A 13,776-nucleotide genomic window follows, 5' to 3' on the forward strand; every position below is an offset into this window, starting at 1 on the left:
CTGAGAGGCATTTCACACGCTCCAAACTGCTCGCTGCCATCATACGACGACCAGCGAACGCATCACCCCACAGAGCAATCCATGATGCATCAACAATCGAGTCCATTCCATTCCATTCACAGGTCTCGGCCGGCAGGCAGCATGGCCAGCTGAGATCCACACCCCGGTCCAGCGATCGTTGGTCCGCGCGGGAGAACGCGTGCGTGGTGCGCGGTTGCCTGCAGGAGTTATCCACTTGTCGGATTGCGCAACTCTCTTCCCTTCTGCTGCGGCCATCACTCACGTTGTTAGCTCCGAGTGCCCTGCGGGTACTCGCAATCCTGCGGCTACTCACTCTCGGGAGTGCGCCCAAGCAGGCGCAAAACGGATTATGCTCGCGTAGTGTCGCCGCCGATCTGGAAGGGTGAGCTGAGCGCTTGCAGCACTATGCACATACGCGATGCAGCATAAACGGCTCCGCCCCTTGGCGATCTCTCACCGCGGAGCATGGCACTCTCCGATTGAGTGGAGGAACGAACGACGACGACGAACGGACCCAGCAGGCTGGCTAGGCAGCCAGCAGCATTGCCGCGGGTCGTTTGGAGAAACAGTTCACGTTTCAACGCTGTTCGGGTCAGTATCGCGCGTGTTTATGCTCCGCGGCGTTTGTGTGTCGGATTTTGTGTGGTGCGCTGCTGCAGCAAAGCAATACCAGGCATTGACTCGCGGTCATCACAGCAGGCGGGCCCCGAGTGCTTGATGGTGGTGAAGGAGAGAAGCAGAAACAAGGAGCGCACAGCGGCAGTTGTCGGAGCGTGTGTGTGACAATAATCGTAATCATAATCATAGTAGGCTAATTTATTGGATATCTTCCGACTTGGTGTGAAGTGCCCGGGCATTGTTGGTTGTTGGGTTCGCCGTTGCGCGTATTGTTGTTTGGTGCGAGGTGGCGCGCGCGCGGTTTTCGGTGCGGATGATACGCGCGCACGAGCGACGACGAGGAGTGCAACGACGTTTCTTATCTCGCGATTTCCGTTATTGTATTACACACTACTGTTGCCGCCCGGCTGCGTCCCAGTGTGCCAAGTCCAACAACAAGTACCAAATTGGTCCCCATTGATGTGCCTGTGTGTGAGAAAAGCAATGCAATCGAATTAAATTGTTACTCTTTTATCGGAGCCGAGCCGAGCCAAACCAAAAGAGTGAAGAAAAGTGCCGTCGGCGATCGTTCTTTTGAGCGCAGGTGATCGCAGCGTACTCGGATTGTCCTCACCGCCCCTTGGAAGAATACACGTAGTGGCAGTAAGCGCTGAAGAAGAGTGCCTCTGTAATGACCATGTGTGATAAGTGATCGTCCTCCGTACGGTCACAGCCTGCTGCCTGCAACAAGTGTCGTCCTGCGTACAAATTACAGTGTATTGTGAGTTGATTGGAAAAAGTCAATCGAGCGGGAAATAAGGTGATTCTGGCGAAAAGTAAAAGCCCTTGATTACTTTTGGGGCGTAATCGAAGGAGGCCGCGCGCGAAAGGTGTAACAGAAAATGATAATAAATTTGGTGGAACCACTCATTAGTGGCGACGAGAAGTGACGACAGTTTGCTGACAACAACGGTGGCACACGATCACACGATCGCGCGCAAGTGTTTCATTCTCCGGGGAGGAATTTTGGAGAATTGAAAGCTCGAAATTTGGGGTTCCCATCGCGATCGTCGCCTGCTATTGTTCGAATCTAGTGCACCCGCGTAACGTCGCGCAGAAATATACACCAAACCCCATGAATCGTAGGAACCGGTGGCACAAGAAGAGGCGGAAGAGTTCCGAAGAAGAATGCGGCACATTAGAAGCATAATCAGAGGCGGCCGAACGAAAACGGGTGTTTGAGAAATTCAAAAAGTAAAAAAACGGGGAGTGCGAACAAGTGATGAATTCAATTCGGTCCGGAACAAGAAACTGCAAGTGGAAAAAAGTGGTAGCGGAACTGAATTGAAGACGGCGACAATTGAAGCGACAACAAGCAGCAACAACAACGGAAACAACGAAAACTGCTGCCCGGCTGCTCAAACGAGCTGGATTTAGTGCAAATCTCGGCGGAAGCAGCAAGCGGAGGCAGTAGCTAGCTGATCGGATTGATTTCGAGTGGGGGATTGAGAAGTGGAAGTAGTGGAAGAAGAAGAAGGCTCGAGAGGAAGTTGACAGTGGTGTTGTGCACCTGCAAACAACGAGGAGGAGGATGAGAAAGATGGCCATCGGTGGTAGCGTGCACACGTGGACCAGTGTCTTCATCGTACTATTATCTGTGATCTCAATGGTAAGTGTTGTTTTTTATCGTGGGACAAGAACACGGGATTAGAATATGTTAAAAGTTGTTTTAAGTGTGAATTCAACCCAAGTAACAATGATAGCTGAATAACAGCTTATGCAGCCTAAAATTAAACTTAAGAGCGGTTTATTCAGCTGTTGTACAGCAATAATGTTTGTTGGGAAGTTACCGTTTATCTAGCAGTCCGCAGGAGAGCATAGCCAAACCACTGATGTCTTACTCTACCCACTTCCCATCGTTTCCCTCATTTACGGACTATTCAAATATTCTGTAGTTCGCAAATCTGTCGCTCATGGCGCTCGCATCGTTTTTGCTCCTGTTTGACGATTGCTCATTACCGCCATGGTCTCAGTGGGTTTGCAAAACACAGCATAATTAGCATTGGGCGATTATACTTTTGTGACGATGGTTTTAATCGCACTTTGTTCAAAGTAATACATCTGTATGTCTGTGGCCAAACTTTGCTCTAAAGAATATGCAGTTTGACTAGCTTTATCTGCAATTCTGTTTCTAAAGCAGCTCAGGCGGTAACAGGGATCCCCAGAATGACATCAAGTACGCATATACGATTTATTTCAACGAAAATAACAAAAGTCTCGTCGAACTATTCCGAACGAAGACCTGCCTTCAGCAGCTGGCCACCCAAGTAACCAGTAAGGACTGAAATGCGGCATTTTTGTAGCATTATATGCGTATATAATGCAGTCATTCGATGCATCTTTGCTTAAAATTCAGATATAGTGCTAATATAATGCCACAAAAGCGACATAGTGTGCTATTACTATGCAGAAATGAAAGCCCTGTTACTGCATTGCAAGTGCTACAACTCAGCAAGAAGTCGGTTGTTGTCCGTTTTTCTGGGAGAATTTTCTAGCCCCCCTGTGTCATTCATGGCGAAAAACGGGGGAAACGAATCATGCTATCATGAAGCATGTACTCTAGAATCATGACGCAAATTTATGAAATCGTAAACGTTATTTTTAAAGCTAGTATCTACTTGTCATTTGTAATTTCAGTTTCATAGGAGAAAAGTGGTTAGTTGAGTGATGATATAATGAAGCTTGTACTCTAGAATCATGATGAAAACTCATGAAACTATAAGACTTATCTGTGAAACCAGTATTTGGCATTTATGATTCCGTTTTCATAGGCGAAACAAAGGCAAAACTCATTTGTACCTCACGCGTGCGCAGCTTTTACTTATTTCTCACTCACTCTCGTAAACAAACACGAGCAAGAAACAGATGAAAGAGGGGACACTTTGCCCCTTCTTTTATCTCGCTCTTTCTTGCGTTTATCAAAGAGAACGAGCGAGAAAAAAGAAAAAGCTGTGCACGCAAGTGATTTGCACTAGAATTAGATTGTGAAAAGAAGCAATTCAGGTGCTATAGTTGAGTTGGGTACAATTCAATGCCGACAGGTGAAAGAAACAGTGAAGTGGATCCGTAGGATTGAGAGTCATGGATTGTTTTCCCACCGGAGCACTTGAATTCGTTTCGCAATTCAAGTTCAAAGTTGTTCATTGGATACTAGCTTATCTTGTATACATGGATATCGAAGCGTTTTGACACGAATCGTGACTTCTACTATAGAAATGGGTATGTGGTACCATCTCAGCAGGGCTTCTATTTTGGGCAATTTCTGCTATACCTCAGTCAATTTTGAAACAATCGACTTGATTTTGTGTATGCAATGATATATGTTTAATATCTTACCGTATACAAGAAATCAAGTCAGTTGGTTTGAAATCCATTCAGTTATAATGCAAAAGTGCCCAAATTAGCAGCCACTGCCCAAGTGGTGCGGCACCCTAATTATGCGAATCGACGAAAACGTCATGATACCATGACTCGTAGTCATTATATAGTGAATTAGCGTATATTTCATGATTTCATGCAGGGTGTCCACTACAACCGGGTATCCTTAGGTAACTTCATTGAACAGGGAAACCCTCGTATACGCAGAGAATTTCTCACAAGATTCCTTCCACATTTCTTCATGTCACTTTTCTTGGCTTCTACAAAAATCACGAGAAAAACTGTTGGAAAACTATCCCACTAAGAGAAATTCTTGAAGAGCTGAAGGCACTTTGAATACCTTTCGGAGGGATCTCTGGGAGGAATCCAGTGAGAAATTCTAGAACGATATCGGAAAAACCTGCTCCATTTGTTCATTAAGCCGAATAGTACTTCTGTTACCAGATATTGAACATTTTACGATGTGTAAGAAAATATTTATGACAGAGAATTGAATGGAAATAGAGAGACTTTCAGCTGAGAATAATTTGGCGAATAATGTGGCGAAATGCGAAAATGCAGCTGAACAGACACAAATTCAAACAAACCTACTCGTAGTCTACTCGTCGTGAACAACAAGGGCACGAGAATACTCTCCTTTCTTCACTCGTGAGTAAGTGAAGCTGAAACGCACTCGCCTTCTGTGATTCGCAAAGCAGCTCTGATTCTTTTTGTTTGCATTTTGATGAAAAACACATTTACTCGACTGGCAGAGCTGCTTCTCTAGTAGGATATGAGTGCCATAAGTAATCTAACGCTCCCAAATTCATCCTTTTCGGAAACAAGCGATTACGGTATCGATTGATTCTGATCTTTTTGTTTACATGCGTGCTCACTTTCAATGAAAAATACGAAAATAAGAAACAAAACAAACAGCGCTTCAATCTTTGTTTTTTTTTGTAGGATGAAAATGGGAGCCACATGCTTAATAAGGAAACCTATACCCTACAATAAAGTTCAAAGCACTAGTTCATGATGGAAAATCACCTGATTTGCTATCAAAACTACACTTAAATGCACTTCTCGCACCCTTCTCTAGTTCTCCGTGAATAGAATCGGGTGAATGTTTTGGTTTTCGTTTCGCTTCTTACTAACGAAGCAGGCGGGTGCGAATAAACTCACACCTGGCTTACCCTCAGAACCATGAGTAAACCACGTGTTGGGTTTCCACTCGGAAGTTGCTCCTCGATGAGAATGGTCCACTGCACGAGCTTATGCTGGCCTGCTTACTCTCACAGAAAATTTGACGTTTGAGCGGTGTCGACACCAAGGTTTTTATATATTGTAAGGTTGAGCGTGACGTTTAGTTTGTGGAGAAAAGAAGAGGAAGCGAAATTTCAGGAGGGCGGGATTTGTTTTCAGAATTTCTCATGGTGAGAAAATAATGGCCGCTCAGCCAGCTTTGACATCTAAGATAACCTTACGATATATAAAAACCTTGGCCGACGAAACTCTGACGGTAACCTTGTGGAGTTCTAGAATAGTGGGACAAAGCATCACGGGAGTTTTAATAGGAACTTAATGGTCCTCTTGAACTTATTCAAGGAGTTTGCCGGGGATTCTCATAAAATTTCTCTGAGATTTTCATTAGAATTTTTACAAGAAATCCCTCCATGAGCTCATTCTAATGTTTTTCCATGAGCTAAAAGCATAGGCTCTTCCCGGAGTTCCTTCAAGAATTCAACTAGAGGTTTTTTTAGATTCTACCAGTGGCTTTTTCGGACCACACTCCAATAATTTCAACCGGGATTTCTCATGTGTTTCTTCCGGGGTTCATTAAGATATTTATTCGGAGTTTCCCACAGGAATTCCTTCCGGAATTATTCCAAAAGTTCCATCAAGGATTCCTACAGAAATTCACTCTAAGATTCGTCCAACAGTTCCTACAGCGATTCCTCTAGGAGTTCTTTGTAAGGAAGATCTTTTTGGGATTCTTCCAGGTGTTCTCTGGGCGTGTCTCATGTGAATCCTCAAGGAATTCCTGCTGGGATTTTTCCACGAATTCTTTATGGGATTTATCTAGGAAATCTTTCCATCAGCAACTTCTTTCGGGATTCCTCCAGGAACTCCTTCTAGGACTGCTCTAGGAGAAACTTTACGGTTTCTCATAGTTCCTTTAGGGATTTCTCGAGCATATTTTTTCTCTAAGGCTACATCAAAAGTAGCATCAGGGACTTCTCCTTAAATTTCACCCGGGATTAGACCTGTGCGCCGCCGCGCCACGCCGCCGCCGCCGACACTTTTTGCCCCACGCCGACGCCGACCGCGGTATCGACGGCGCGCCATACGCCGATGTTTGTCACGCCGCCGATTTTCATTTTTCACGCCGGTGATCAGTGCACGAACAAAATTTTGTTTACATAAAGTTGAGATAAAATATTAATTTTCTTTCAAAGATTCATCTAAAATTCCAATCAAAGAATTCTTCAGAAGTTTCTTTAGAGATCTCTCCAGGAGTTTCTTTAAAGATGTCTCCAGTAGTTCCTTCAGAGTCAGGGATGCCTCTAGGAGTTTCAACATGCATTTTTTTTTTTCAGAAGATCTCTCAGGAAGATCTCGACAGAAGTACCTTCAGATTTTTTTTCAGGAGGATTCAAGGATTTCTTCTAGAAATACATCCGAGATTCATCCAGAAGATTCATCAGGGGTTCCCATAGGAGGTCGTTGAGAGATTAGTTAGAGAGTTTCTCCAGGGATTTTTTTTTTCTAAAATTCCTTCAGGAATTCATTCAGGAGTTCCTTCAAGAAATAGTCCAGGAGTTTCATCAGAGATTGCTCTAGGAGATCTCTCAGGAATTCCTCTAGAATTCCAACAACGGGTTCCTCCTGGCGTTCTGTGTTCCTTAGAAACCACTCCAAAGGTTCCATCAAGCGTACCTTCAGGAAATCCCTCCTGGATTTTTTTTTTCAAGAATCCCTCCTGAAAATCCTTCAGGGATTCCTCTCGGCATGCCTCATGGAAAATTTTCAGAAATTCTTTCAGCAGTTCTTTAGGGATTTATCTGAGAGTTCCTTCTGATATTCCTACAGAAGTTCCTCCATAGATTAATTCATGAGCATTTTCGAGGATTCATGCAGTATAGTAGTTCTTACAAGGAATATGATCCAGAAGTTCCTTCGGTAACCTCTTCAGGAGTTCCGTTAGGAGTTCCTTCAGGAGTTCATTAGGAATTCCTTCAGAGGTTCTCTGAGCTATTTTAACAGGAGTTCGCTCGGGTATTTTTTCAGAAGTCTCTTCAGAGATTCTTCCAGGAGGATTCATAGATGCCTCCTGGAGATCCATCAAGAGTTACGTTAGAAGTTCTTTCGGGAATTCTAACAAACGGTCCTAGAAATTAGTATAGGAGTTCCTGCAGGGATTCCTTCTGAAGTTCATTTGACTTTGTAATGGCTTTTCCAGTATTGACACATTTCAAATACAGCTATTAAATCGTGTCCGACATTTCGGTTACATTTGGTATCTTCCTCAGGAACTCAACTATTGCCGATTTTTCGTCCATTGTTGTTCTGCCGAACAATAGTTGTCGAACGGATTGAGTTTTCTCTCACAGCAACTAACAATTTTTGGATTCGACTGCGATAGAATTTAACTTTGAAATGGCTTTTCTAGTCTTGACAAAATTCGAATACAGCTATTTTATAACGTTCTTTTAGAAATTCTTACAGGAGTTCTTACAGAAATAAGTCCAATAGTTCCTTCATAGATTCCTCTAGGAGTTACCGGTATTCATGCAGATGTTTCTTCAGAGGTTCCTCCTGAATTTCTTCAGGGGTTCCTTCAGAAGCTCAGATATCTCTCCAGGAGTTCCTTCCGAGAGATCCAGGAGTTCCTTCTGAGGAGGATCCAAGGATTCCCCTAGAAGTTTGTTCAGGGATTTCTACAGAAATCCATTCAAAAATTAGTGTAAAAGTTCCTTTTAAGAATCCTTCAGGATATCCAAAAGGGTTTTCTTGGAGAAGTTCATTTAGGAATTCATCCATGAGTTCTTCGAGGTATCGCTCTTGAAGTTCTTTCTGAGATTTTTCCAGGAGGACTCACGGATGCTCCAGGAGTAAAATCAGAGATTTCCTACAGGAGTTCTTTCAGGGAATCTTTTTAAAGTACCTTCGAGAATTTATTTAGGAATATAATCAGGCATATCTCCAGGATATTTTTGTGGGATCTCTTATGGAGTTTCTACATGAATTTCTCAAGCATTTCCTTCTGGAATTCCTCCAGGAATTCTTTTGGGAACTCCTCCTGGCAATCTTTCGGGGACTCCTCTGGGAAATCCTGTAGGGATCCCTCCACCCAGAAAGATTCCCTCGGGAGATTCCGCTGAAAATCCTTCAAGAATTCCTGGAATTCAAGAATTCCTTGGAAATCGTTCGGAGATTGCTACAGGAATTCTTTCGGGGATTCCCCCTGGCATTCCTGCAGCGATTTCTCCTGTAATTTCTTCTGGGATTCCTCTTGGACTTCCTTCAGAGGTTCCTCTTGGGATTCCTTCGAGCATTCCCCCTGAAATTCCTACGGGAATTCCTCCTGGAATTTATTAGGAGATTCTTCAAAGAAATCATTCGGAAATTTCTCCTGAAATTATTTCGAGGATTCCTCTTGAAATTCCTACGGGGATTCCTCCTGGACTTCCTTTGGGGATTCCTCCTGGAATTTCTTCGGGAATTTCTTCGGGGATTCTTTCGAAGATACAACTTAAACTTGCTTCTTGGAATTCTTCCGCGGATTCCTCGTACAATTTTTTCGGGGGTCTCTGCTAGAGTTCCTTCAGGAAATCTTCCTGAAATTCCTGTGGAAATCTTTTCTGGAATTCCGTCGAGGATTCGTCCTAGACTTACTTCATGGATTTCACCAGAAATTCTTTCAGCGATTTCATTTGATACTCGGTCGTGGATTTCTCCTGAAATTTCTTTGATGATTCCTCTTAGAACTCCTTTGGATTTACTCATGGAATTCCTTCGATAATTCCCACTAAAATTCATTCGGGATTTCTCCTGGAAATAATTTGGTAGTGAAAAACGTGTTAAGTACTGTTTCGTTGAATTCCACTATCTAGGATTGCGGTTTGAAATCCTTTGGAGATTCCTTCTGGAGTTCTTCGGGGATTCCTCATAGAACTCTTCCAGAGATACCTCCTAGAGTTTCTTCGGAAATTCCTCCTGGACTTTTTTCAGGGATTCCTCCTGGAGTTCCTTCGGAGATTCCTTCTAGAGTTGTTTCTGGGATTTCTTGTAATTTCTTCGGCGTTTCCTCTTGAAAATCCTTTGGTGCTTTCCCTTCCAATTTCTCCGGAGAATCCTCTTGGAATTCCTCCCAGAATTTCTTCGGGGTTTTCTTCTGGAATTCCTTCAGTGAGTCCTCCTTCCTGAGTTCTTCTGGAATTCTTTCGGGGATTGCTCTTGTAATTCCTTCGGTCCTATTAGATTTTCCCCCGGAATTTATACAAAGATTCCTCCTGGATATATTTCGTTGGTTTTACATCAAAATTCTTTGGGGATTATTTTTTTAATCCTCCTTGAAATTCCCACTGAATTTTAAGGATTTTTGCTGGAATTTCTTTGGTGTCCTGCTTGAATTCCTTTGAGATACGCGCTGGTATTCTTTCGTGATTTTCTCTGGGAATTGCTGCGGGAATTCCTCACAGAGTTCTTCAGGGATTTCTTCAGGGATTCCTCCTCTTGAAACTCCTTCGAGGATTCCGCTTGGAGTTCCTTCGGAGATTCCTCCCGGAATTCCTTAAGGGGGTTCCCCCTGGGATTCCTGCAGGGATTTCTTCTGGAATTCCGTCGGGTATGCCTCCTGGACTTCGTTCGGGGATTTCTTCTGGCATTCCTTCTGGAAATCCTTCGGGGATTTCTCCTGAATTTCCTTCGAGTAATCCTCCTAAAATTCCATCGTTGATTCCGCTTGGACTTTTTTCAGGGATTCCTCCTGGACTTCAACGAGGATTCTTCCTGATTTTTTCCAGAGATTTCTTTTGGAATTCCTTTGATGTTTCCTTTGAGAATTCCTTTTGGGGTTTCACTTCAAATTTCTTCGGGGATTCCTTCTAGAATTCCTTCTAGGATTCCTCTTGGAATTCATTCGGTAATTCCTCCTAGAAATCCCTCAGGGATTTCTCCTGGAATTCCTTCAGAGATTCCTCTTGGATAGTTTTCGTTGATTCCTCCTAGAAATCCTTACGGGATTCTTTCTCGAATGCACTTTGAAATTCCCACTGGAATACTTTCGAGGATTCTTTCAGAAATTCCTGTTTTGATTTCTTTGGAGATTACTGCTGGAATTTGCTTGGAACTCGTGCTGGAATTCTTGTGGGATTTCCTTGTGCAAATTCTGCGGGAATTTAATTTGGACTCCTTTCAGGGTTCCCTCATGGAATTCCTACGAACATTCCTCCTGGAACTCCTTCCGGGATTACTCCTAAAATTTCATTGGGGAATCCTTCTGAAATTCCTCCGGGGATTCCTGTTGAAATTCTTTTGGTTAATCCTCTAGGAATTCCTAGAGGGGGAATTCTTCATAAGTTTTTCTAGGGATCTCTCTAAGAGAAATTCTTGAACTACATATAAGTGATTCCAGCAGAAGTTCTTTAAGGGTTTCATACAGAAGTTCTTGTAGGGATTATTCCAGAAGTTTCTTCATGGATTCCAGAAGGAGTTCTGGAATTCTTTTAGAGATTATTCCCGAAAATCTAAGGTTCCAAGAAACCAAAACGAAAACTGTAGCGAAACTATATTTTTGTCCTTAATTTGCAATGGAGTAATGCAACATGCACTAAAACGGATACGGGTATAGGTCTTATTACTGGCCACAGTGACGGACCCGAACAGGAATACAAAGGTGTTCAGTTCATTCAAACGTAAGTAAGTAAGGTAAGTACACAGGGTCAAATATTTGACAAATGAACTGATGAAAAAACATCTGTTTGACATTAATGAAAATTAGATCGAGTCAAACAAGATGTTTGAGCATTCTTTTTGGTAAAATACTTCATCCTGTGTATTGGCATGTCATCAATGGTTAAGGTGAAACATCAAGAAATCCCAATGCAATTTTTCATACTAACTTTAGAGGCACAAATCTGACGAACAAAGTATCGAACCAAGCCGCACTTGTTTTTCCTGGCTTTGCTCACTTGCAAAAAGAGGCAGCTTTTACAAATCCAGTGCATTTGTTTACGAATTTTCAAGATAAGTGCTCTTGAAAACGTGAGTAGGGGACCAAGTCGGCCATTGTGGCAGCCATGTTTGTATTCTCTGAAGTTTCTCCTTAAGAACAAGCAAAGATTGGACTACAAATTCTACAGCGTAAAGACAACTTCTTCGTTTCGTCAATGTTGACATTACGGTCAAATTTTGATCACGCCGATTCACGCCGCCGCCGCCGCCGCCGCCGCCGCCGAAAGCTGCCACCGGCGTGACGCCGATGACGCCGCCGCCGCCGGCCAAAAATGGCCCTCACGCCGCCGCCGAGCAAAATAAAGTCGGCGCACAGGTCTACTCTTCCGGGACTTTCTCAAAAGTTCGTTCCGGGACTGCTTCCGGACTTCCAGACTCTTCTTCCAAAAGTTCCTTCTAAGATTTGTCCAATAGTTCATTCTGGGATTAATCCAGGATATCCTTCCGGGGTTCCCCCAAGAAACGTCTTTCGGAAATCCTTAAGTAACCCCTTCCGGGATTTCTTCATTCAATCCTCCCCTAGTTCCTCCAGGAAATTCTTCCGGGATTCCTGCATCAATGCTCTTAGATTTTGATCATGGAAACACTCTAGAAGTTTTGTTTTAATTCCTTATGGAAGTATTCCAAGACTTCCATCTGGAGTTTCCTTTGAAATTTCTACAACAACTTTCGTGGAATATCTTCCGCAGTTTTGTTGGAAATTTCTACACAAGCGATATCTGAGATTCGTTAAATAGTTTCTTCCCAGACAAAAAAAAACCTGAAAACATTCCAAAATGTACTGGAGGAATCTAGGAAGAAACTCGTGAATCCCTGTCAGAACTTCTAGAATACACAGATAAAAATAATGAGATTTACACGTCATGTAAACTTGATTTTACTCATGTAAATTTAATGTTATGATGGTTTACATGATATATCATGTAAATTTGTGTTATATGTCATGTAAACTCTCAGAGTCATGCTGAATTACATGACATGCAATGGAAGTTCACATGATATTTCATGAACTTTACATGATATGTCATGCAAACTTCTATGATATCCAATTATGTGCATCATACGTCACAGAATTTTACACTCTTTTTTCGATCTGTGTACTTTCATAGGAAACTTCTGGAGGAATCTCGAAAGAAATTTCTAGAGAAATCCAGGTTGGAATCTCTGAATGAATCCCGTACGGAGCTCCAGGAGTAATCGCAGAGCGAACTCCTGGAGCAATCCTGAATAAATATCTAGCGAGATCATGGAAGGAATCATTGGAGAAATTTCATCGAGACATTCTGGAGAAATCTCAGAAGTAATCCTAGTAGGGATCTCGGAACGGATTCCCGGAACTCAGAATGATTTTCTAAAGGAATCTCGGAGGAAATTCTTCTCACTACCTTCACATCACCTGGTGGAAATTGTGAGGTGTGAACATAGTTTACTGTTATTCCCCTTGCGTGTCCGTCCCCTAGCAAGCATCAGTGACAGCCAGCACCATGACGACGGTGTCAGTGTGAAGCTGCCTCATTGAGGAGAGGAGCTTTGGCGAAGCAAGTCGCCTTCATCGTGTGGTTCCGGATTATGACAAGTGGTTCTACTGTACTTTACTAAGATGGCGAGGAATGGATTGATCCAGGGAGTTACGCAATATTCGCAGAAATGTTTCACGAAACACTGCGTTGTGCAATATCGTCAACAGAAGGCGCTAGTGTGAAACGTCAAATGCGTTTTTCTTTGCGGTGCTGGTTGTGAAAGCCACAACTATGAAGATTTGAAATAATCGTTAAAAGCGTGGTCGATGGAAATTTCGCAAGTGTTACGTCTGTTCCAGAATGAAGTCCTGGAAGAACCCATAAAAAACCTCCTGGGAGAACCTGAAACTCCTGGTAGAAGAATTTCAAGAGAACCTTCTGCGATACCCTAAATAAAAACCTTCGTACGGAATTCCAAGAGATTCATCACTAAGAGTCGTTCGTGGATCTCCAATAAATTCCCATCTCAAAACGTAAACAACAAGGTCACGAAACGTCAAAGACTTTAAATTATCATAGCAACCGCCGTCTACAGTGCCCTACCCAAGAAACAATTATAACTTCAAGAAATGTTTCTCAAAGCTGCGTTGTTAAGCCTTGAGTCGAACTACATTTGGTTTGGTTGAGACAAAACTGTTTTTTTTTTTTTTTTTTTTTTATCTGTATTAACGAGATTTTTAGCCCTAGGCTAGTTCATCTCGGGACCCACGCTTTACTTCCCTTCCGAAGGAAGAACTCACATTTTGTGAGTTTGTCGGGAGTGGGATTCGATCCCAGGTCCTCGGCGTGATAGTCAAGTGTTCTAACCATCCAACCAGGTCCGCTCCACTAAGACAAAACTGTTGTTCAACTCTTGTTAACCCAGAGATAGAGAACCGTTGAACAGATTCTATACGCATTGTAAATGTTATGCTTACTAAATTATCATTGCTTCGTTATACGGCTGTTGTTCAACGATCAACCCGTTTGCTATTTACAAATATAT

General features: G+C 42.9%; 1 protein-coding gene across 1 annotated transcript in view; it reads left to right on the forward strand.

Moving 5' to 3' along the window:
- The first annotated feature begins 422 nt into the window (after positions 1–422).
- Positions 423–13,776, forward strand: part of LOC109424815 (protein serrate) — a 170,724-nt gene continuing 157,370 nt past the window's right edge. Inside the window, exon 1 of the mRNA XM_062847344.1 lies at positions 423–2,287. Within this exon, the coding sequence (XP_062703328.1) occupies positions 2,210–2,287 (78 nt within the window). The 5' untranslated portion in view covers positions 423–2,209. The remainder of the gene's footprint in view (positions 2,288–13,776) is intronic.

Source organism: Aedes albopictus, chromosome 1, assembly GCF_035046485.1.
Source record: "Aedes albopictus strain Foshan chromosome 1, AalbF5, whole genome shotgun sequence".
Classification (NCBI taxonomy): Eukaryota; Metazoa; Arthropoda; class Insecta; order Diptera; family Culicidae; genus Aedes; species Aedes albopictus.